At 36.2% G+C, this 26,641-nt stretch overlaps 1 protein-coding gene across 4 annotated transcripts; it reads right to left on the reverse strand.

Annotated features, from left to right (window-relative positions):
- Positions 1-1,467: 1,467 nt before the first annotated feature.
- Positions 1,468-26,641, reverse strand: LOC121370440. 4 transcript variants are annotated; one of them, XM_041495664.1, is made up of 6 exons: positions 26,508-26,641; positions 10,407-11,347; positions 8,926-9,062; positions 7,535-7,769; positions 6,839-7,083; positions 1,468-6,322 (listed from the first exon to the last, which is right to left on the reverse strand). In XM_041495664.1, exons 2-6 carry the CDS (start codon positions 11,267-11,269, stop codon positions 4,407-4,409), a joined length of 3,396 nt encoding a protein of 1,131 aa, XP_041351598.1. In that variant the 5' UTR covers positions 11,270-11,347; positions 26,508-26,641; the 3' UTR covers positions 1,468-4,406. The 4 variants fall into 4 exon arrangements, with proteins under 4 accessions (XP_041351598.1, XP_041351599.1, XP_041351596.1 ...); XM_041495665.1 differs by lacking the exon at positions 26,508-26,641 and adding an exon at positions 22,679-22,809; XM_041495662.1 differs by lacking the exon at positions 26,508-26,641 and adding an exon at positions 19,546-19,861.

Raw genomic sequence — 26,641 nt, forward strand, 5'->3', positions numbered from 1 at the left:
ATGTTACACCCCTGCACCACGGTGAGGTTACAGCACGCGCAGGGGTAAATGTGTAGTCAGTCATATGAATTATACAGTATAAAAAGATAAAATTAAGTAAATCAATAGTTCTTACATTATACCAGAACTTGGGGAGTCCGACGTAGCTCAGTGGTAAAGCGCTTGCCTGATGCGCGATCGGTTTAGGATCGATCCCTATTGGGCTATTTCTCGTTTTAGCTAGCGCACCACGACTGGTATATCAAAGGTCGTGATATATGTTACCCTACCTGTGAGATGGTGCATATAAAAGATCCCTTGATACCAATGGAAAAATGCAGCTGCTTGACTCTGACAAATGTCGGGCATCCAATAACCGATGGTGAGTAAAATCAATGTGTTCTAGTAGTGTCGTTAAACAAAACAACCTTTAACGTTTATTGGTGAAAGGTGCCTACAGCTGACAGTCTTTTGTCAGTGTTTTTTTTTTTCAAATACACTTCATGAAACATTGAGCACCAGTTTGCTGGGAGATTTAAGCCTAACCGAACACCTGTAAGAACATTTTGGGTCAACGGGTGCATCCAATACAGGACATTGAATTATTGACATAAGCACTCAAGAGAGGAATGACAAAACCACGTGGCCATGTTATGGTGACGAGTACGAGGTGCGTAAATACCGTGTTTCGTGCTGTGCACGTGATGGACAGACGAAATACTGGGGCAGGTTCAGTCAACCGCTTGTCACTAGTGTTTACTAGACTGATTTTTACGCTACACAGTAAACCGAATTACCACTTCAGAAACCAATCAAATAGTACGCGAACGTGAACTGGCTTGCCAGACTTAGGGCTGATGACATCACTACACGATATGTATCATGGATATTTTCAACAATATTTGTGTCATTCCATCCAGTATAATAATACATAATTCCTGCCATAAGCCTACGAGACCCCCCCCCCGGAGAAAATAATCAAATTCGGGCAAAATGAGCTGGCCTGAACACTTTTCACCATGTGATTTCACCATTCTACCCACAATATTAGCTGTAATCCATGTAAAAATGCGTTCACAACCATATGTACCTGTTCGACAGTAATGCTAATATGAATAAACGTTGTAATCCAGATACGGTCACTTTTATTTAATTCGGGCAAAAACAAGTCTGCCCCCTCACAAAAATGGGAGCCCGTACGCCTACGATTCTTGTTGTAAACTTTAATAAATGAGTACTTCTTGAAAACCTTCAATTAATAATAAAATGTATTAATCGTTTTAAAGCTTGTCAACATATTTGCATACAAGTTTTAGATTTGAACAATAAACCGTAATTTGACTTCATTTGAACAATGTCATATAAATAAAACAAATCTTAAAAGACTGGAGTGGTGCTGAACTTTTGCTAAGGTATATATCACATAGCCATCATTTGAGTTTTCTAACACTATAATAAGTAAAATACAAACAAAGCCAACGTGTTAAATAATGAATACACTTTATTTAAACCAACTAAGAAATAGCACTACATCAACACAATGTTGGTATTTAGCGAAGCACACAGTTATCACAGGTTACAAATGTGTGTACTTTGGATCAGAAAGGAATAAAATACATATTAAGCTTGCAGTTCCATATATGTATAAGTTAAAAGAAAAAAATACTAAATCATCCACTTCTCCATTGATTAAATTTGCACTGCTAATTTTTTCAACTCTGTATATTCTGGTTTTCTATATATCGTAACTATTGATACTAAATGAAGGAATGTTTTTGTTATTTTCACCAATATCTCAGAGTTTAAAAAGTGTATGACATGAAACATTAAATGATTATGGTCTTATTCTTATTTAATTGATGAAACATAAGCTTTGAATCATTCTATAATTGTCAAGTATACATGGACCATTTCACTATTATGATAAAATACTCTACTTTGAACCATTCATCACTTTGGTTGAATGTATCTATAGACTACAGGTAAATGCGATACAAATATTTAATCTACTTGCAACACCAATGAAAAAATCACAACAGATTCAACAAAGCTACAAATCACATAACAAAAATTATATACACCTGTACATTGTTCAATATGTGAACAAAATCAATCCTTGTAATCGCCATGCATATAATTATATACAAGAAAAGTTAATAACTGCAACTTGGAACTGGCCTAATAAAAACATATTTATCATGGCTGTCCCCAGTTGTTAACATTCCTCCTCCAATGTACAAAATTGTCTTGTGCCAACAGCACTTGAGCTCAATGGACATGGCAAGGAAACTGAAGCAGCACCTCAACCATCTGCTTGTGCTGGTGACATGCATCTACAGTATAAATACTCAACAAAAAACCCCAGAAAGTATATGTTTGATGGTATTCTTGTTTGTTTCATCAACTTGACCATGGATGGTATTTCGGGAAAAGATAAATGGTTTGTGTAATTAAATGTCACAATACAGGACTATATGCTGTCCTCATAATGATAATCAACATCACTATCCTCTAAAACCAAAATCAGTCCTCAGTTGTGTTAAGAATTGGTGGGGACCGCTCTACAGTCCGAAGGTTCAATGGTCCGAAGGTTCAATAGTCCTGGGTTAGGTCTATAAACCGGCAGACTACTGAACCTAGGGTTAGGGTTAGTGTTGACTATAGAGCTGTAACCTGAATTGGTTGCCTCAGTCAAGTTTTTTAGAAACTGGGTAGTGATGTGTAACTGATGGGCAATAATGGTGGCTAGTTAAAACCAGTTTCGTACAGTTGTGGTTCAGATATACTGATCCTGTACAGCTGGCGTAACTCGTGACTTATCACAAGGAGGATCATCATTGGTGGATCCAGTGATGTTTGGCATAATGACAAGTATTTATACAATCGGTCTTGTAACACCGAAACACTTGGCAATGTCATCAATACTGATGCCTGCTCGAAGCATACCAACTGCTCTCTCAGTCATTTGGCATCAAACATGGCAATGTCAAAAGATGGGCTGGTATGTGCAAGAAAACATTCCCAACATGTGGAAGTTATGTATTTGTCATGACCCTAATGCCATAAAATTACCAACAGCCTTCTAACACAGTACGCACCTGTAGTATGTGTTGTACAGGTAATATGTGCTCAGAAATATTTTACATTTGTCTAATGTGTATACGTTATATTTTGTTGAATGTCGAAATGCTTACTTTAAAAACATGGAGAGTAAACAAATTTAAGGACTATTGGTTCAAATTATTCAGAACAAAATATCAAGTCAGACACGGTTTCAAAACCTCTGCATATAAAGCTTACCTTTAGTAGCCACAACAATGTGGAAAAAGATCATGAAAAAGATTTGTAGGGTCTTGAAAGTAAGGAGTTACTGTAAGCCAAAGTGTTTTTGTAAAAACAAGAGCAACAGTGGTGCTAAAATATGTAATACTGGAAAAATGTCTGGAGATTTAATATTTGCTACAAGTATTTCTAGTGCTCTAGTACTACAGCCCCCCCCCAACACCCCTATTTTTTAATATTAAACTTGCTGTAAACCCTCCAAAAACCCAACTTTCTATATTAGGCTGACTGAAAAATAATTCTTTTGTGGAAATATTATGTTGTCAAAATCAACTTTCTCTTTTAAATCTACTGTCAAAAAAGATTTCCTACATCGATCTTAAAACTACTGCTAAAACGTTTTGTTTTCTAATATGCTGTGTCCATTGAGCTAATTATCAAATTGAAAATGAAAAAAGCCTCAAATCGAGGTACTTATGTAATCACCGTACAGGTGACATGCAGTCTGACAGACCTTGATGTCTGCTGGGTACACATTTGTCGACTTGCGCCAGAAATATCCTTCAAGACGGCTATACACATGTACAATAACACAGTGAAAACATGGCATATATATATCAAAAATGCTACACTATATATCCAAACGTCCGAATGTACATACAAATAGAAAAAAATACCAGACCAAAATTTAAACCAATATAGGTTTCTGTAACCTGTGAAGTGTGCAGTCAAATGCACTTATTCTCTATTTCAAACAAAAGTTGGGTTTTTTTAAAACCCAACTTTTCTTTCAATTTCAATTTTAAAAAAGTATTAACCCCCTCCAAATTTAAAACAAAAAAATTCTCTATATATTGACATACTGATGAAATGGATCAGATCAAAGAAAACTAAACTGTCTTAAAAGATGGCCACCACCTAAAAAGATTCATAATATACACAATATATATTGATTTACACAAATTGTGATGATACCTATTAAGAGTTATATAAAACTGACACATCAGTTGGTCTAACAATCTTAAGAAGATGTGACAAAAGTAAAGTTTTGGAATGCATTAAATTCCATACTGATATATCCACAGCTGTGAGGTTGTGAATGACTTGAATGTGTTCTGGTGCAACAAAAAAATACTGCCACCACATTACTTAGCGCCAATTATATAGGCACAGATTTCTTGAGGGTCCATCTCCTGGGGGTGTTCATTCATCACCTGACGGACCTTGTGTTCCGGAAACAGCCCACATAGGTTGTAGTACATGCTGTAACGCGGATCAGTGGGCTGAATTGCGGCATCAGGGGCAAGCGACTGGTTTGCCGGCATCTGTTGCTGTGATGGAGACTCGGGTGAGAGCATCGGTAATGGTGACACGACAGTCCGGGGTGACGTCACCTGTTGCTGGTGTCGTGGAGGGGAAAACTCTTGTTGCTGTGACTGCATTGACAGAACATTCGGCTGAAATAGAGGAGACATGTGTGGCTGTTGATGTGGTGACAGTACATGTTGTTGTTGTTGTTGTTGATGATGATAGTGTGGTGACTGCTGTTCTGCTGACAACTGCTGTTGTGATCGTATATGCTGGTATGAATGTGCCTGTGGTAGAGTTGACAGTAAGGACTGGTTCTGCAAATGTGATGCCAGAGTCTGTTGTTGCAAGAACCTCTCTTGTTGCTGCATCTGCAACTGCTGCTGCTGCATCTGCAACTGCTGCTGCTGCTGCTGTAACTGCTGTTGTTGCTGCTGATGTGCTAGTCTTTGGTGATGACGTGAACTACTTGGGCTGTAGGCTTCTTTCCAGTTAGCCGGACTGTGGTAAAGTCCTTCAGTGCCAAATGCCTGATTATTGGATGCTACTTCGGGTGACATCAGCTCGTAATCACACTGAACCTGCTGCCGAGGGTAGTAGATTTCACTTGTCTGTCGTCCTATGGTCCCAATATTCCCAACACTCTGAGGCTGCATTGACGTGGATCTCGACAAATGATTCCGTATAGTGGGTTGAGAATAGGTCTTCCTCTCAAATGTCTGGTATGGTGACAGTCCTGTATTTGTGTGCCTCACGTAGTCGAGATCGTGGCCCGTCAAGTGTATCTGTGGATCAGACGAACTGTTCTGACGTTCTATGGGCGCCATGAGGCGTTTACTGGATGACTGTGACATCCGTCGCCCATCTGGAGCACTCGGTACGTGGGTCAAAACTGGGTGATGTTCCATGCATGCCGACTGCCGTCTCTGGACCTGGTGGGCCAACATCTCACGGCCTGTGAGAGGAAAACTTTGGCATTGATCCACTGGCCCAGAAATGTATGACATTGGATCCTGTTGCATCAACTGTGGTGGCACTGCACCAGGACCTGAATAGTACTGTTGCTGTGATGCAAACATAGAGTCGACCTCATCCTGATTTGTAACATTACCCTGGAAATATCCTTGGTTTTTGCTCTGTAGAGACATCTGCCTGTCTAGATTTTGAGACAGATCTATGACACCAGATTCCTGCATTTGCAGCAATGAAATTGGGGATGACTGCACATTTGGATCTGGTGTCCCCCTTTCTCTGAAGAATTTGGAGTCTACACTTTCATCAGAAAGCTTTTTGGCCAACAAGAGGTGTCCGCTTACAAGTTCCTCACTGCGTGTACCTGTTGGAACTTTGAGTTGACTGGATGGTGAGGAAAATCCACTTGTTGGTATTCCTTGTGGAAAACAATTCTGAGATTTTGATGGGGGACTGATGATCCCATTTGGAGATGGAACATTCCTCATTATTAATTGGTCACCAGGACGCCCCACTTCAGAAGAGACATCACAATCTTTCCTAGTCTGTGCCAAGGCCTTCTCCAGTTTCCTTCGGTGTTCGTTAAGTTTTTCATTGTAGTCATCAGTCACTTTCTTCTCCTGTTTCTTTTCTTCATCACAGCCATCATCTACTTCTCCACCACTGTGTAATTTGAGTGTCATGTCTGGTGGAACTATGGCCCGTGTTCTTGATAATGGTGTTTTCTTCACAGGGACCTTTTTTGCTGAATCACTCTTTAGCTGTTTCTTGTCCATTTGTGCTGAAATAGGAAAGTCAAAATTAAGTACACTGCTCTTGGCCACCAAATAAATAAAGTCTGTTTTGTTGATCGACACCACTATAGCACAGTAAAACACAGTGATTTGAAATAATGGCTATAAATACTGGACATCTGGCCACAAATGTGTGAAAGTAAACAAGACTTCATTGACTTTTTGTGTCATTTTAAATGTCATTAGCTACTCTAAAATTTTATTAAAATTAAAAAACAAACACAAAAATGATACTTACCTTTTCACATTTACAAGTTTTAAAACAATTTAAGTGAAAATATGTCTGTAAAAGTTAAAAATCTGTACCCCTTCTTGTTTTTTTGTCAAATATTAATCCAGTAATCAAAAGGTTGATGTCAGCTTTGCATCAAGAACAACAACAAGAACCATCCAGAAACATCCAGATAGACAATTTTCAACTTTTAAATTACCATCTTAAATATGATTTTACTAATCAGTAATCAAAACAAAAGACGCCAAAACTGTAACAAAATAAAAAATACCTTCTTTGATTTTAGATGCTCTCTCCTCCATCTTCTGTTTAGCCTGTTCTTGGAGTTTCTCAGTCACTGACTTGTGTGGCATATTGCGTCTTTCTGGATGGAAGAAGCGACACTTATTTCCGTAAGTGCATTTCTTGCCATATGGACACTCTGGTGGCTGCACCTCGGGTTGAGTTGGCTTTTTGCACAGAAAATTGTTCAAAGATGGACCGTGCCTGCCTAAAGGATCTTCTGGTGGCATAAATCTGCAAATTCAATAAAGAGCTTACTTAAATGTCAGTTAAAGAGACATTTCCTGAACATTACAAAGTACTTTTTTTTTTCTCAGATGTAAACCACATTATTAGTCCACCTATTAAATGTTTTGCTATTCAAATAAATACTCTTTTTTTTCTTCTTAAATTTTCTCTTTTCTTTCTAGTAACCGAGAGCAGCATGCAAACCACTGAACTACATTTCACCCCGACTGGCCATGAATGCATTATTAAAGTCGATGTTTATTAAACAAGGTTTTTCGGTAGACCAAATAAGAAATAAAAATCATCATTATTTAATTTTTAACAGCGTTATTTTCAAAATAATTTGTATTTTTAAATCCTGGAATGGTAACATCAATTCATTACTCCTGGTTAGGTTATAGAACCTGAAATAATAAAAACCACTTTGCAATATCTGGTGAAGACTTGAGTTAATTACCTGTCACCAGCAAATGAATACATAAGCAGCCGCTCCTCAATGACTTTCTTGAAATCGAGTTTCTCATTCAGAAGATCTCTGTAATTGTCATTGGACACCACAATTCCGTCAACCTCGGAGGCCAGCTGGAGGATGTAGCGGTCATCGTAGCAGACAACGCGGCGCCCACCAACCCTGCGAGCCGGGGTGAATGACAGACAGCGCTCTTGTTCCAACTGTGTCAGGATTTCCTGATCTAGAAAAGAAAGATAAATTTTCTTACTTACTACAACATAAATCAAAGGTCAAATCAGTGCAAAGTAAAACAAAGTGTCAAGTCAGCACAATGTGAAAAAAAACCCTGTTTCAAGTCAATATAATGTAAAAACTATGTCAAGTCAGTACAATATAAAACAGTGTCAAGTCAATACCGTGTAAAACAATGTTAAGTCAGTACTATTTAAAACAGTTTCATGTTAGTACAATGTAAGTCAAGTTAGTATAATGTAAAAGTGCAATGCAAAACAAAGATAGGGTCAAGTCGGTTCAATGTAAAACAAAGACAGATTCAAGACAGTACAATGCAATGAAAAACAAAGTGTCAAGTCAGTGCATGTAAAATAAAACCTGTGTCAAATCAGTACAATGTAACATGATCAACATGTTCACAAACCAAAACCAAACTTGTTTTGTAACAATTGTAATGTGGCAGAAATAGTGCAAACAAAAAATTGAGGTAAATATAGTGTTTTTATTCCAGTGCTTTTATACTATTTTAACAGCATTGATTGTGTTGGAAACAGATAAACATTTTTAAAATGGTTTAAGATGCTGGTGTGAAAACAGCTCTTATGAAGCAACAGAATGTGAACTATTTGTATAAGCTCCCAATATGAAGGAAAATGCATGTACATACTTGGTGATTACAAGTCTTTACATCACTAATGTAAACAAGAAGACCATGCCCATTTTTAGAAGCATCAATGTGTAATAAATTATTTCATAGCCTCGTATCTTTTTCCCCCTCCTTCATACATCGGTGGAGGTTGGGGGGGGGGGGGGGGGAGGGAGGTTGAAAAATGGAAATGATCTGCCTGGTACTTAGTAGTGTGAAAACTTAAATTGATCATGTATAAATGTATCTCTCTCAATATTGGGGATTGGCAAACAACATTCCAATAATGTCAGATTCTGTGGTTTCATACTTGAATCCATCCTTGACATACCTGTAAGTATAAGCAATTTTACACAATTTGTGACTGTTACGCAATCATATATCCCCCCCCCCCCCACCCTTCAAAAAAAAAAAAAAAAAAAAAAAAATAATGTTATAAAAACAATAGGTTGTTTTAAAACTGTTTCCAATGAGGATCCAGGCTAAAACAGTGCTGTAACGAAGTCTGGTAAAATACCTTGTATTGGGGCATCGGGTCTGGAGGACTCCTTTCTCCACTGTGGAACGAACACAGTAATATTTCTGTGACCTCGTTGTCGGAACCAGTCAACTGCTATCTTGATTCCCCGACAGGAAAAGACATCTTTACCGTGACTGACAAAGGAAATAAGATAAAAGTTTAAGCAGTCTTTGACACACTGTAACTTAAATACATATTATACATATATTAGCATATTGTGTAGTGTTGCAAGGAAAAAGAAGTACAGTAACATGACTCTTTATCTACTTCCTGGTTTCTTCAAGTTTGAACTGAAACAAGATATGGGTGTTCAGATAACACATTAATCATGTGCAGGCCACAGTTGAGGTTATTTGGGACCTTTGATAGTGTATTTATTCAGACTGAAGATGTGTGGGAAATAAAACAGCCCAACTACTGATGCACCTACAGTATAATCACAATATACATGTATTATAACCTGTCCAAGCAATCTGTTGTATCTATATTAGAATTCATGGGTCAGGTATTCAATAATCTGACAGTGTGTGTATTAGCTAGTCTTGCCTACACGTACATCATATTCCATAATACATTCAGACAAAATTGCCAGGTTTTTTTTATCAGTGCATTTTGACATACACTCGGCAACTGGCAAATTTCATTTTAATTTGGTGAAAGAATTTCAAGTATATAGATATATATATGTATAAAATTCTGAAGTTTAATATATAATTTGGCAAACTTTTCTGTTGATCCAGAGCTAGCCCTGCATGTACAAATAGTCACCAAGTTTGTGTGACAGTGTCATTTTTAGTTAAAAGAAGGAAGGAAACGTTTTATTTAACGATGCACTCAACACATTTTATTTACGGTTATATGGCATCAGACATATGGTTAGGGACCACACAGATATTGAGAGGAAACCGCTGTCACCACTTCATAGGCTACTCTTTTTGATTAGCAGCAAGGGATCTTTTATATGCACCATCCCACAGACAGGGTAGTACATACCACAGCCTTTGATATGCCAGTCATAGTGCACTGGCTGGAACGAGAAATAGCCAAATGGGCCCACTGACGGCGATCAATCTCAGATTGACCGTGCATTGAGCGAGCGCTTTACCACTGGGCTACCTGCCACCCCTTTAGTTAAAACAGTGCCCTTTTGTCTACATGTAGCTGAAGAAAACACACTTTACTGTGCCCTCGCTAGGGTCACACTGGAATTAATATTTGTTGAGCTAGTTTCCAGATTTATAGGGTATTTTCTTCAAAATTATTAAAATGTATTCAATTTAAGGAATATTTTATTAGCCAAAGACTAAATGTTTTTGCCACTTTGTATCAAAATTAGCCTAGCCATTAGCTAATTTTGCAATGGACAGGGTGAGCACTGCCAGATTCCTTTTTTTTTTTACTACCCTACCCTAACCCCACTTATTATTTTAGGTTATGTATGGCCCTGCTGCTCCAGACACACTAAGAAACTGAATTACCTCATTGCAACATTGCTGCCATCAATCACAATTTCACGAAGATTGTCAGATTCATCAACGTACACACTAGAGTTGACATCTGCCTTCAAGTCAGTTAGACACACATCGTCCACTGTGTCTCCTGGGAAATCCAATGGACTTGTATCACTGGATCTTGTAACCGTGGATCCCATTCTTATCATCTCGGACAGCAGCTGGTTTTCATCTGCATTTTTTCCCAGTTTCCGTAACGCCATCACCAACTGTTGGTATGAATACCCGAGCTTTACTGCTCGCTCTACTCTAGATGTGTAGTCTGAATTGGACAGCACTTCGTCCACAGTCAACTCTTGGTCAGATGTGTTAGGAGAAGAGCTCCTGGACGAATTGCCCGAGTCTGTGGTATCTTTAAACTCACATGGTTTTGCACCGATAAAAAGCTGGTCATCTGACAATGGTGAACAAGATGGTGAACAACCTCTTTCTAAAAGACATGTGCCTGAATCAACACCACAAGGATCTTTACCATCCGACTTGCTGTTTTCCGTGGTCACCTCATTGTCTCTTGGTAACAGAATGTCTATTTGATTGTGATCACCATCTAAAGATAAATTACGAGGATTCTCAATAGAGCACTGGCTAGAGGAGGACTGACCGACATCATCATTTGCATATGGACAATCACGTGGTTTTGACACATGCTGGTAGGACTGTGCTGCTGGTGGCGACAATGTTTCGACACTCTGTACGAGCATGTTAATAAAATCGCTGGCAATTCTCACACTTCTAACATTACCCTGTAGTCGGACTTCCTGTGATTCTCGGAGAAGTGATACGACAGCCTGCGTTAACAATTCAATCTGATCAACGTTTTTGCGAACCATTTCAAACTCTTCCGTCTGCAAATGACGGCTTTCACGCACAATGTCTCTTCCGGTTCCAATCTGTGCCTGAAGGTAGATCTGAAAGTAAAGTATCACAGTTACATAGTGCATTAAGTATCACATTACATAGTGCATTAAGTATCACAGTTACATAGTGCATTAAGTATCACAGTTACATAGTGCATTAAGTATCACAGTTACATAGTGCATTAAGTATCACAGTTACATAGTGCATTAAGTATCACAGTTACATAGTGCATTAAGTATCACAGTTACATAGTGCATTAAGTATCACAGTTACATAGTGCATTAAGTATCACATTACATTCGTAGGGAATCAAGTATCACAGTTGCAGTGTACAAAATAAAACAGTCGTAGTAAACGAAGCACCACAGTTGCAATAAACCATGCACTGCAATCATAGTGCATGAAATATTAGTTGTTGTGAGCCAAGTATCACAGTTGTGTTGAACTAAATATAACACTTGCAGACCTATAGGTATTCATGCCAGCATTCAGCAGTTGCCTTACAAAGTGTTTGCCTGAAATGAACATGCCACATTCCATCAGTTGTCTTTTAATGAGTCTTAAATTCAATGTAAATAGATATTTTTTTTCTGTTAACAAATTAAATTATTGGGTTGTATTCTCTTACGTTTTATGAGAATTAGTTGAAAGCATAATGTTTACAGTTCAAAACAAAAGTTAACAAATACTTTTGGTGGAAAGCCATCATTACGCAATTTTAAGATAGCACGTTTTCCACATGGTTAAAGGATTTTTGTTAGAACTTATTGTAATTCTGGTTATTGCTACTGTTTTAATGTAGATAATTGGAGCTCACAAATGGACTATTAATGAATACAAATATTTTTTAGGTCTCCCATATACTGGCCAGAGATACAAGTTATATGTAAATCACAATTAATTGCTCCAACCCTATTATTATTATTATAATGCTAATTATGTTTTTACTTTCATTGTTATCCTGTCTATTACAGTTAAAAGCAACCCAGTATTACTGTGAAGAGGCACTTGTACAATATATTAGTTTTTACGTTTGTACAATATACTAGTTTTTATGATACATAATAAATCTGACACTGAAAAACAAAACAAATACCACCAGTCTTGTACATGTACATAACCAGTTCACCTGAAGCAAGCAATAAGTTGTCTAACAAGGAATGTCCAACAAATGGACACATTATATAAATACTACATACACTTACATGTATAAAACGGTTAAATTCTTTTACGGCAGTTTATACACTAGTCACATTTAGCCGAATGCTGTATGTTTTAACTTGTAACTAACAAACAGAAACTGGCTCATTACATGTTTCTTATCTATAGACGTAACAGTGTCAGTCATTTAATACTGAGTCACAATATACTATGTAGATCAATAGCAATTTATTCACCTGGTGAGTCATGGATCATATATAACCAGCACTGTTCCATGACCCATAGTGAACCTGTTATGTTTTCTCCCCAGGGGCTCACCTAAGGTGCTTTGGTTATAGGATCAACCTACCTCAGTGGACCCATTATCTGATTGGGTTTTTTACCCCCATCCCATTCAATACTCCATGACTAGTATATCAATGGGCGTAGTATATACTGTCCTGTTTGTGGGAAAGTCCATTAAAAAGATCCCCTGATGGTAATGGAAAAGCGTAGCAGGTTTTCTCCAAGACTGCATGCATATGTTAGAATTATCAAATGTTTGACATGTAATTTAGCTGAACGTAAGTAATAAATCATTGACTAGGCTAAAGTGTTGTTAAACAAAACAAACTAGAAGTTTGATCCCATTCAAGTCTATGCATAGCAGTGTATCAGTGGTTATGGTATGGTATCTGCCATCCTGTCTTTGGAAAAAGTATGATATAAATACAGTGACACAAATTTGCCTTGCTCAAAGAGTCATACTGGGATGAGGTCAAGCATCGCAGTAACAATGTTCGACACCATTTGAAAACACATAGCTGGGTGTGGTTTACTAAATGTGCAAGATGCTATACAATATGTGTAGTATTAAACACTTATATACAACCTTCCAGACCCTAATCTAGCCAGCGAAATTGGTATTTTTTGTCTTCAAAAGTTGGCTCAAGTTGCCAAGTTATTAACAGTAGTGAGAAGACAAAGTTGCTGTAATATTTTGGGTCAAATCCGATTCCAAAAACAAAAGCACAACAACAACAGACGTCAAGATACCGGTTATTAAGTGCCATAGCTCACATAACACCTTGTTGGTCTGTTGTTGTACTCAGGTGCCAGACTAAACAACAATGAATGTCCGATGTTGCACCATCTGCATGCAGTGGCCAGTTTTGCATCGTTTAGTTCTCGGCGAGATTTATTTCAGTAATGCCAGAAAGTACAAATTATTATTATGTTCAGCGACACATTAATTATCAGCTGTTTAATACTATCATTTTATTAATTAAAATATTAAAATGTTTTGTTTAAATTTTATTACTGGAATTAGTAGTATTTGATATAACCAAATATTATGATTCAATCTGAGTGTATATAATTCGGAAATTTTTAGAATGAATATAGCACATGACGAAGCACCAAGAAGTGTACCGATAAATGTTAACTTCTCCTATTTATATCAGTCTTCTCACCTTTCTCCTGAGAAAGTCGAAATCACTTCAGTTCTACTTTTTCAATTCTTTATTAGGGCATGCCTTACCATAGTTTTCAATCCTATTAGTGGTGTCTGTGTATGTACATATGCAAACATGTACAATGTGGTGTGTGTACTGTAAACGTGTACAAATTTCAATGTGCCATGTGTATGTGCACATGTATTTATTTTACTTAAAGGATCATAAATAGTAGGCGATAGCTGGCATTTTTACACTGCCTTTTTAATAAACTGGATGCAATTACAAAGAATAAATGCTTCCTGACAGTATGTTGACAACCGTGTTTAGTGTTATATATATATATATATATATATATATATATGTGTTTCTTTGTAAGCTAGTTCCTGATGGATTAAAATTAGCTTATTCTCAGTGTATAATGTTATTAATATTGAAGATAAGCCAATGAAATGGAGTCATTCGTTGGCTTTGGTATCAACCTGATTATGTCACATGAATAGCTAGCCATCATTTCATTTCCACCTGTTATTTCTATTCGTAATGACATTAATTTAATGTTTTATGGATATACATGATGTACACTTGTAGGTAAAAACTTGTGTACTATGTGACGTCAAAAAAAAAGTTGACTAAATATATATATACATACATGTATATGTGTAGACCTCGTCTTTTTAACAAATTATTGCTGGGTATACAATTACAAAGAATAAATACTTCCTGACAACCCTGTTCAGTGTTATATATATATATATGTTCTTCTGTAAGCTGCTTCCTGGTGGCTTAGTGCTGCAACGACAAACCGGTATACCACGATAATTGATCAACCCGATACGAAAACACATTACAGTTTTGCATATCGTGATTTTTACACGCTATTTTTTCCTTGTATCTTATTTGACTTGAAATAGACAAACAAATGAACAAACAAAACCCCCATCATTTTATTAATTGGTGATGACAGGAAATGTAACAATCAAGCCAAGCGTTGGCTTACTTGTTGGCATAAAAAATTATAGGTCGGTTATACTTGGTTCTAACTTCTGAACAAAACGTGTTAAAAGTCCAATAAAAATAACCAGTTAATGATAATTACAAATAAATGTTTTGTTACTTACACATTATTATTCATTGTTCACTTAAGTTGGAATATGGCTTCGGCTATCATCTTCAAAGAAATAAACCAACAAGTGAGAATCGCATTTTGATGTTTTTTTCATGAACACCTTGGCCAATAACATCTGGTTCGGTCGATCTGTCGAAACATTACGACACAATACGTACATTTCCGTGTCAAGCAAGCAGCAACAAAAAAGCCCGATAGTAAGGATTTCCGAATGTGACAATTTATAAATAGTTTGACACCGTCACACCAGTGTTCGAGTAGTATTGTGTTAAAAAATAAAATTGACCAAGAACATCATTATGCTACTAATAAATGTTGTGGTTTATATAATCATCTAGGTCTATGATGGAATCAATATTACAAATATTTCTATTTATATACTTAGTATTACTTATTTAACTTCTGCTTTCATTAAAAAAACCAACCCATAAATATTAAATTTAAACAATATCAACTATATTGCAATACATATTGCAATACGGTTTCTTATGTCGCAATATATTGCAATATGGTTTTGACTGTATCGTTGCACCCCTGTGATGGATTAATATTAGCTTATTCTCAATGTATAATCGTTGGTAATATTTAAGATTTAAACCAATGAAATGATATCATTCTTTAATTTCGGTACCAATACGACTACATTTCACAAAACATGATAATAATGATATAATTTCATTTTCATCTGTTATTTCTATTCTTAATGACACCAATGATTTATGGACATACAGGTGTACTTGTAGACTACACACCTGTTTACTATGTCAGAAGAAAAGTTGAACCACATATATATATGTATATATTTATATTTCATATAATGATATATGTACATGTACATTGTACATGTGTAGTTGTGTACATACTTGTTTATACAGTTTGAATCCTTATACAACAATGTTAATAACACTACTGATATTGTATTAATTAGTTCACCAGTACGCAAGTTACACCAGTTGTACACCACTCAGACTTGGCCCATTATATGGTACAGGATTACATGTACATTCACTGTATGTGGGTTACCAGCTTGCTGAATCAGGGTCACAAGAAATTGACTCACTACACACACACACACTGTACATGTGTAAACAAAACCAACTTTATCAGCCAGTTCAGACACATTCATGACATACTCCCTGCACACGCCAAGTCAAATCACTTAAATTTCAGATTTACCACGCAGCTTTAGAAAGTAGGGAGTAGTATATGCGTGGTGACACCCAAGCTGAACAATTACAATGAATCAGCATTTACTTGATGACTCTATTTACTACTACCAGTCATGGCAATTCCTATCTTGACCAAATTAAACAAAACAGCTATTAATATATAATATATATGGGGCGAGGCAGTTATTTATTTCTAAACACTACCGGTACATGTTCAATTGTACAATACTTTTGTCAACTAAGAATTTATATCATGTACAGGTATGTCTATGTATTTTCACAAACAGGTCTGTTTCAACCCCTACAATTGTCCACGGTAATCGGCAATGCTGTCACAGAGTCTTTAATTCTCAACAGCACTTTTTTGCCATGGACTGTATTCAGGTTGTTTTTCAATTGCATATTGTTTGCTGTGGAAATTTTATTAATTGTAGGGGTTGTGTTTGAGCTTTGAGGAGGGTGGTAGGGCAACTACTTATTTCCGAACCAAGTATTATACTAATTTTTGTTTTTAAACTTACGAGTAATATAAACTGTTTCAGACTCAGGGCTCGAACTTAACAATGGCAATTGCCATTGTTGAAATAGGAAGTAAAATATGGCTTCTCCTCAGTGGTGTACATTATCTGTCAATATTTAACATTTTTAACAAATATGTCTACATACAGCAAAATAACCTTTCAATCATTTTTATTTGCTGCAAATGTCATTTTTTTTTTTAATGCCACAGACAGGCTCACAATTGCTGTCGGTGAGAAATTCTTAAGTTTGAGCCCTGCAAACTGCTCTAAAAGCACCTATCATTAAAGAACATAACAGAAAACCATGCATGCCCACATGCTAATTATAGCTGACAACCTTCCATTATTATTAATAATTACATTGTATTAAACTATTTACACACCAGGCAAATTTTTGTCCAGTATTGTGTAGCTATTTGCTATGCATGTTTTAGAGACCGCTACACAAATTTAAAACATTAAACATTAGTTGCTAATCAATTTTTAATGTCCAGACTAAAAATATTGCCAAACATGATTTTGAAAACAAAATGTTTCCTGCACGTTAATTTATTCCCCATCCACAATTCCCTCCCAATGAACACGAAACGTTAAGCTAGCTGTACACTATTTGTATACATACATGTACATAATTAACGATGTTCCAGTTATTGACTATAATAAAAACAATTCATCAATTAGGCTCTACCGATGTGATGATAAACTATAAAAATCCATAGTTGACCCTCACAGAAAAGGTTACATGTAATTGTTCCTCACATTTAGATGATGAAACTAATGAAATACAAATAATAGTTGGGATTGGGGTTTGTTTTCATGCATATATATATATATATATATGTACATTTAAAGAAAAACAATATTAGTCACTGATGATAAAATTCCAACTGATTCCCAAAACTATTCATAAGTAATTAGGCCACATAACAAAAGACTTGTTTAGCGTCCCCACCGGACCTGAGAAATGCACTTGACCTCCAAATATTTTATAATTTTTCAAAAAACACATCAAATAAAGTGTAAAAACTCTCAAAACAACATTTTCATGCTTCTTAGTTATTATGCAATCACCAACAAACTTCATCATGATGTCAATTTTCTATCGGAGAAGGATACATGTGTACCACTAGCGTCTGCACATTAACATTAACTTTCATTTGAACAAAGATTTTACAACAATTTTAATGTTTTTTTGTGGAATTTCTAGCTTGAAAGTGTCTATGGTCTACCTTCCTATCATGCCTTCTGACCATGAATACCGAGGTTAGATGTCTTCTTCCTGCACTCCACCATTCTACGTACAAAATAAAAATCTCCATCCCTACCTGGAAAAATTTAAATGGGTGGATGCTAAACAAGTTTTTTTTTTATTATGTGGCCGTACGAAGATGTAGTGATCAAGGTATTCCACTATTTGCTAATTTCCAATTGTGGACATCACACATACATGTATGTAGTTGTTAAGAACTTCTAATTATAATGCAATTATAAATATACAGGATTCAACTTGAAATAGGAAGTAAAATATGGCCACAGAACTTTACATTTCAAGCATGCTTTCCTGAGCACACAACTGACTCTTGGTCATCAGAGGAAACATGCTACAATTTTCCATTAGCAGCAAGGGATCTTTTATATGCACATTCCCACAGACAAAAAAAAGCACATACCACGGCCTTTGACCAGTTGTGGTGCACTGGTTGGAGCGAAAAAACAACCCCAAAACAATCAGCTGGATGGATTTAATGGGGACTGACCCAGCGACGAAAGCATCTCAGGCGAGTGCTTAACCGACTGAGCTAAATCTAGTGCACAGTGAGTTGCTTGCCTCTACTTAGCAAATTTAACATAGTGGGGATATTTTTAAGGTTGTCGTTGAAAATTTATTTTTTTAATAATGATGCAAGTACTTCAATCGGGATTTTGTAAGTATAGTAGGTTATACATTATTTCTTTGTGTCCATTTGTTGCACTATTCCTGGTTGAGAAACAGTTGAAACATATGGTGCCACAGGTTTTGAATATAGGCTATATATAGAGTATGTAACAAAATCCGGACATAGTAAAAACCACACTTACTTACTAATATGTCCCTCCGGATTGTGTCTATTTTTAATATATGAATATAATATTTTGTTCAATACCCCCCCCCCCCCCCCCCCCCCCCCCCCCCTTCTTGACTGGAACCACAACTCACACAAATATCACATTTCTCAAATGCTTAATTTTTCAAGGTCCAGGGCTTCTAGATTATGGTAGCCCCACTCCCATGGCTAGTGATATTCAATGTTGGGCTAGTAAATAACTACTATTGCCATGCCCGACGGATAGTGAAAAAAAAAGTTGTTAAATGCTGCATTTAACTTCAAGTCTATTTTGTAAATATGAATATCCTAACCTCCATCACCCCCCCCCCCCCCCCAAGCTTAGTGTTTTTAAGTTCTACATCCCTCTTTAGGTGACATATCTTATTGTTACTATAGTATTAGTAAAACTGTATAACTTAAAGTAAGGCGGTACGGTTATAGAATATGTCCGCCACCTAAATACAACCATTTACTATACACTAAATAACGAATATGTAATTTTCGATAATTTAACTACTCTGACGATTACTAAAATAAAGCCAATAACTCGAGTTAATTTCCATTTTATTTTATTTTAGGAACTAGTAGGGCTAGTGAATCCTTAATCGTGGTTAATGGATTTTATAAAAATTCTCGAAGCCCTAAACCATATAAACAATACTAAAATTATAGTCATACCACGATCCAAATTGCTGTTGATAAGTAAAAAGAAAACAATGTCCAATAGCAAAAGTAAAAAATAACTTACTTTCGCTTTTTCAATGTTTTCCTGTGACTGCGGAGTCGACAACCGTACTTTAGACGGAGTGCCATCGTTCCGTAGAGTTACAAACGCGGTTGAAACTGTTACGTCAAATAAATTACGCAGCCTGTTTTTGCACCTTTCAATGGTGCATAATTCTGATTCACATAGTTCCACCTCATCCTCTGCCATTACACAGAGGAAGAAAACGTTGCATCTTAGATGTAAAAACTTTGTCACACACTACGATCAAGCATATCGCAGAAGCAACAACAATGTATCCCAGCATTCATAGTTGAACTTCCTTGTGGAGGACACGCAGGTGTCAATCAAAATGGGTCACGTGAACAGTTTTGCCTACTACTGTATGGTTGTTATTGTCACGTATGACAAATATAGAATACACAAACTTATATGTGGCTTAGAACTACACGGATGTTAAATGGTTAAGTAAGCGGGATGCAGTCGATTCGTCCACTGGACAATTCGTCCACGGATGATTCGTCCACTGAAAATTCGTCCACTGAGGAACTCGAGACGATTCGTCCACTACACAAAATCAGTTCCGGACGATTCGTCCACTGGGTTTTTATTTCCCCAGTACATTTCGTCCACGGCCTAAATAATGTGTACTACATGTACGTGGGGGCTAAATAAATTATTAGATATATTTTACCCCGTATTTTTTTTTGCTGTGTCATAAATTTACAAAGGTGAAAATAAATGATATTGCATTAGAATGAATGAATGAATGTTTAACGACACCCCAGCACGAAAAATACACCGGCTATTGGATGTCAAACTATGGTAATGCAAATAAATAAAGTGATGATCAACATCAATATAAAAATTCAAGACGTAAACAAAAACAGTGTAAAGAACTGTGCAAAAACACAAATATCACAGATAGATACTGACTTTTACTCAAAATTTCAATGTGTGCTGTATTGGCCATTCTCAAAGAGAATGTTACACCCCTGCACTACGGTGAGGTTACAACACGCTCAGGGGTGTATGGACGGAGGGGTAATAAAGTCTTCCGACGCGGAGGCTTGCATTACCTATTTACCACATCGTGTACGAGCGAGTGGACGAATCATCCGCATGATAATGAATACAAACAGTTAATAAAAACTGGATAGTAATGTTGAATTCTAACTCTATTTTACTTTTTTGGTTATAGTATACCACAAAATAATGTTAAGAAACGATTACAATGTCAAAGAAATAACTATTAATATGTTTTTAAAAAATGCAGTCGAGTGGACGAATTGTCCGAGGTGAGTGGACGAATCGTCCGTGGACGAATTGTCCAGTGGACGAACCGTCTGGAAAGCAAGTAAGCCAGTATACACTGTGTTTAAAAAAGGGGACGCTTTTTGAAAACTAGGTTATATAACATATAGTTTATATTATATAGGCGTACGGATATAATGCACGTTTAAAAAAGAAAAAGAAAGAAAGAGATTAATTAGTATGCAGTAACCATAGCCTCTATGTGTATCGATCTTGCAACGTATCGTACGTCAGACTCAATCTATTAGTTGTAGTTTGGAGCTAATTTTAATCAGATTGACGTCATACTCTAGAGGAAGATTAGCCGCGTGTGCAGTTGTGGGGGGAAGTGGGGGGGGGGGGGAGGGGGTAGGTGTCGAACACCCCCAGATCCAAGCGAAATTTTTTTTCCACACACACACACACGCGCGCACACACACACACACACACACACACACACCACCACCACCACCACCACCACCCCCCCAATGTATAAACAAATGTATGGGGACTGTAACTTTAAAAGGACATTCCTGAGTTTGCTGCAATTTTTATGATGTTATCGACTAACAGATACTTTTTAACGATTGTAATTGCATAAAATATTAGTAGCTGTATATTAAACGTGTTTCTGATCGTTCTAATATTTGTACTAGGTTAAATTTCATTTTATTGCCTAAAATATATTTTTGAAGACAAAATCCAGTTTGAGCTTCTTACAAATATTAAGACGACCAGAAACATATTGAATATGAAGACACTGATATTCTAAACAAGAAAATATATTTAATATGCTAGTTTAATCGTAGAAATATTTTATTAGTCGGAAACATCTTACAATGCACCAAACTCAGGAATGTCCCTTTAATATTTCACACCCATTACTATATGGATATCTGCTACCGCCATAGGTCAACTATTGTTAAAATAGCAACAGAATCAAAATTGTACTGTTTAACCCTCCTGTCTGGCGTCGCATATTTACAATTTCGAATCTGTTGCTATTTAAATAATATTTGAACTATGGATATAACAGTTTCTCTAAAGGTGGCAAGTATCCATATATTATAGTAATGGGTGTGAAATACCAAATTACATTCCCCCATTTAAAAAAAATAAAATTTTACATATTCAGTAGGATCACCGCTCCCCACCACAATAACAAAACACGCCCCAAAAACTCCAAACGCAAAGAAAATAAACAAACATAAATGATAACCTTCCTCTCTCTCTCTCTCTCTCTCTCTCTCTCTCTCTCTCTCTCTCTCTCTCTCTCTCTCTCTCTCTCTCTCTCTCTCTCTCTCTCTCTCTCTCTCTCTCTCTCTCTCTCTCTCTCTCTCTCTCTCTCTCTCTCTATCTCTCTCTGAGTTTTTAAACTATTAACTACTCAGTTGCCCCCCCATCCCAAACAAAAAATCCTAGCTACGGCCCTGTGTATGTATGTATGTATGTGTATGTGTATGTATGCGTGTGTGTCTATATGTATGTATGTATGTATGTATGTATGTATGTATGTGTATATATATATATATATATATATATATATATATATATATATATATATATATATATATATATATATATATACTAGTATACTATATACCTTAATTACTTTTTATATGTATCGGTATATGTATACATGCATACATACATACATACATACATACATACATACATACAATATTTTATATATAAATCATATTTTATTATATGGGTTAAAATATTATTTAACAAAAAAAAGAGGATCAATAACACATTAGAATATACTTATATAATAATTAAATTTAATAGAAATTGACCCACAAGAAACAGACCACTACAAGATATAAAGCACGCACTGCGAATAATATGAAAGTGTAATTACCTGTGTGGTATTGTTTGTACGCTAGCCTGGTCGGTCCGCGGTCTGTCTACAGTATTGTTCTAACTGATACACCTACATGAATACCGAAACAAGCTTCCAGCCATACGCGTGTGGCAAAGATCAGTACAGTCACGCTCTGTCAAAACCGTTGTTATATGTCACGACCTGGCTATAAATAGTCCACTCCTGATACTGACTGTGTTTGTTTACCTGTTGTTCTATATACTGGGCTTGACATCAAAATGACTTCATTAATGTTTTTCTGATGACAAATACAAATTAGAGAAAAAAATAATAAAAGTAAAAAAGAAAGAAGAATAACACATACACACGCGCGCGCGCACATACGCACACACACAGAGGCAGGCACACACAGACGCACGTACGCACACACATATACATACACGCGCGCGCGCAAGCGCGCATACTCATGTAACCTCAAATGGTTTTTAAACATTTTTTATTAATATTTTTTTTTACAAAAATGACAACATTTTTACCTTAAAGGGACATATCCTTGTCCCTAGTTTCAGCCCATGAAAATTAACACTAAATTTAGTTAATCTACAAACCTGTAACACATTTGGATAAAGTTACAATTGAGTGAAACATGAGTCTGCGACTTTGAAATGGTGAAATACGCTCTAAAAATAGACTAAAATGCGACTCCATAACAATAACCCTAGTTTCAGCCGATGAAAATTGACACTAAGTTTATTTAATCTACCAACCTGTAACACATTTGGATAAAGTTACAATTGAGTGAAATAGGAGTCTGTGACTTTGAGATGGTGAAATACGCTCTAAAAATAGACTAAAACGCGACTCCACAACAATAACCCTAGTTTCAACCCATGAAAATTGACACTAAGTTTAGTTAATCTACCAACCTGTAACACATTTGGATAAAGTTACAATTGAGTGAAACATGGGTCTGTGACTTTGAAATGGTGAAATACGCTCTAACAATAGACTAAAACGCGACTCCGTAACAATAACCCTAGTTTCAGCCCATGAAAATTGACACTAAGTTTAGTTAATCTACCAACCTGTAACACATTTGGATAAAGTTACAACTGAGTGAAACATGAGTCTGTGACTTTGAAATGGTGAAATACCAATCTAATTAAAATTAGCTCCACTATTACATGTGATAGTGGAACTAATTTTAATTAGATTGGTGAAATACGCTCTAAAAATAGACTAAAACGCGATTCCATAACTATTACCTCTTAGACGTTTTTAAAAATATGAGAAATGTATTTTGTGATACTAAAAACACCAGGATGACCAAAGATGCTTCGAATGTACGAAAATGGATATTCTAAACAATAAATGTAAGTGAAATATGATTTCAGTTATCAAAAACGGCTCTAATAGTAAAAAATATGCCTTAGTGTTTAGAAACTAGGGTATGTCCCTTTAATTACTTTTTAATATGCATTGACACGAACATATTGGTGCAACTATGAGTAACATCAAATAAACTTATAGTAGGCGAAACAATTTTGTAGAATTTTTGTTTTTATTATAAATGGAAACTATTTACTGTGTTTAAAGGTATGATAAACGTATAGTTGACGAAACAATTATAAATGAAAGTATGAAAAAATATACATATTACTTTCATTCTCTTTCCCTCAAATTCATTTAAAGTCGGTCTGTCAAAGAAATGGTCTGATCATTCAGTCAGTTTGTAAATAACTTCTTTAATGAATAAGTCACTTTATAAATTGTCATTTTACCTGAGTTTAGACATTGACTGACACACACCTTTCATCATATTTCTGGTTCAGTAGTGATGGGGATCGGTTGTGATATGTTCGCACCAAGCGATCAACTTTCGATTATACAGTGAGAATATTATATTTTATTTATTATTCACCGGAATAGACCCTACAAATCATTAAAATTATTCACTCTTAATAACTATTCAGTGCGTGTATTCTTTATACATGTACACATGGAAACAAATCACAACGCATTATTACACCAATTCCATCATCTAAACTGTAGGGACAATTTGCAAGTCACATTTTTCTCGATAATCGATTATAGATATTTATAATCGATCATCACATCGGTAAAGGGCAGGACGTATCCCAGTGTTAAAGCACTCGCTTGGTGCGCAGTCGGTCTAGGATCGATCCCTGTCGGTGGGTCCATTAGGTTATTTCTCGTCCCAGCCAGTGCACCATGATTGGTATATCAAAGGTCGTGGTTCGTGCTATCCTGTCTGTGGGATGGTGCATATCCCATTAGGTTATTTCTCGCCCAGCCAGTGCACAGCGACTGGTATATCAAATGCCGTGGTATGTGCTATTCTGTCTGTGGCATGGTGCATCTATATTTTATCTATATCACTCTTAGTAATCATCCCCGTCGGTGGGCCCAGTTACCGAAAAATAATGGAGCGTTGAGACAATACAGTGACGTCACAGGTGTATTTTAAAAGTAGGTTAGTGGTTAGTTGTACGTGCTCAGTGAGAGAGAAGTTAGTGTAGTGGTCTTGTTACTCATTAAGTCGTTAACCTCGCTCTGGGTTGGAGCCAGTACCATGAAGCGAACTCAGTACCTACCGGCCTTTAACCACTACACCACCGAGGCCGGTCATTTTCTATTACAATCGAACATCGGAACATCACTATGAATCAGCAAATTGTGTGTCAGGATAATACATATCATCTGTGAAAGATTCGTTATAAGAATGATGTTTAATATATTTTAAATAATCTTTAAAATAAATGCTGTCTTACTCTTAGAACTTCTTCTTTAAAAAAAAAAAAAAATATATATATATATATATATATATAAATGGTGTATATCAGTTTAGGCTATTTAGATTAAGTCAGCTGGTTATGTCAGCTGGTTTTATATATGTTTAACAATAATTAACTTTTATTATATAGGTTACATTGACAAAGTTTAAACACCACTAAACGTTACTACGCTATCTTTAACGTCAACTTCAACGTGATGGGCGGGACGTAGCTCAGTGGAAAAGCGCTCGCTTGATGCGCGGTCGGTTTGGGTACGATACCCGTCGGTGGACCCATTGACTATTTCTCGTTCTGACCAGTGCATCACGATTGGCATACCAAAGGCCGTTTTATGTGCTATCCTGTCTGTGGGATGGTGCATATATAAGATCCCTTGCTACTAATGGAAAAATGTAGCGGGTTTCCTCTCTGAGACTATTTTATATCGAAATGACTACATGTTTGACATCCAACAGCCGATGATTTATAAATCAATGTGCTCTAGTGGTGTCGTTAAACAAAACAAACTAACTTTAACGTCAACATGAGAGTGGGTACTTTATTCGTGGTTTAACTTTATTTGTGGCTGGGTTTGTAAGTTTTTTGTTTTGTTTTGGGTAGTTTTTTTTTATTTTGTCATGGTTTGTACGGTGATTAAATTGTTCAACAATTACGTTACAAAATCAGGCGATTTTTATATCCTGCCTTTTTTACTTTCTGCTGATGCAACACCGTAACTGCCTATATTGAATAGGCTACAACTATAAACCCACTCCCGATTGTTAGGCCCTGAACATTGTGCTTCAACTGTAATTAGACATAAAGCGTAAACACAACCCCCAAAAAAATGTTTTTGGAAACCCGACCATACCCAATTTCCCCCCAAATATTTTAATATTTTTGTTTTTGATTTAATTTTTTGTAATATATAGGTGAAAAGAGAAAAAATATAGTAAAACACCCACAAAAAACACAATAAACAAACAAAAAAATCCCACCCCAAAACCCCCTACAAAAACAACAACCTGATTGACCACACCATTTTTACCCAGCATGTTCTAGAAAAATACCTTTTTTAGGCCTGTAAAGCATCGAACATAATTTAAACTCCACGAAAACAACGACAGAAGCGTAACACCATGTTAATTCCACTAAAATGAACCGAAAAGACCTCTCTTTCTTTCTTCTTAACATTGTTACACGG

Source organism: Gigantopelta aegis, chromosome 4 (genome assembly GCF_016097555.1).
Source record: "Gigantopelta aegis isolate Gae_Host chromosome 4, Gae_host_genome, whole genome shotgun sequence".
Classification (NCBI taxonomy): domain Eukaryota; kingdom Metazoa; phylum Mollusca; class Gastropoda; order Neomphalida; family Peltospiridae; genus Gigantopelta; species Gigantopelta aegis.

What these genes read in the sequence shown, in the direction of transcription:
- LOC121370440 (XM_041495662.1), bottom strand. Translation starts at nt 19,731, where the DNA reads ATGGCAGAGGATGAGGTGGAACTATGTGAATCAGAATTATGCACCATT. An exon ending in ACCCGATGCCCCAATACAAG is followed by an intron (nt 7,770 to 8,925) that starts GTATTTTACCAG and finishes TTTCTTTTCTAG; the next exon opens with ATCAGGAAATCCTGACACAG. An exon ending in AGCATCTAAAATCAAAGAAG is followed by an intron (nt 6,323 to 6,838) that starts GTATTTTTTATT and finishes TTCCTATTTCAG; the next exon opens with CACAAATGGACAAGAAACAG.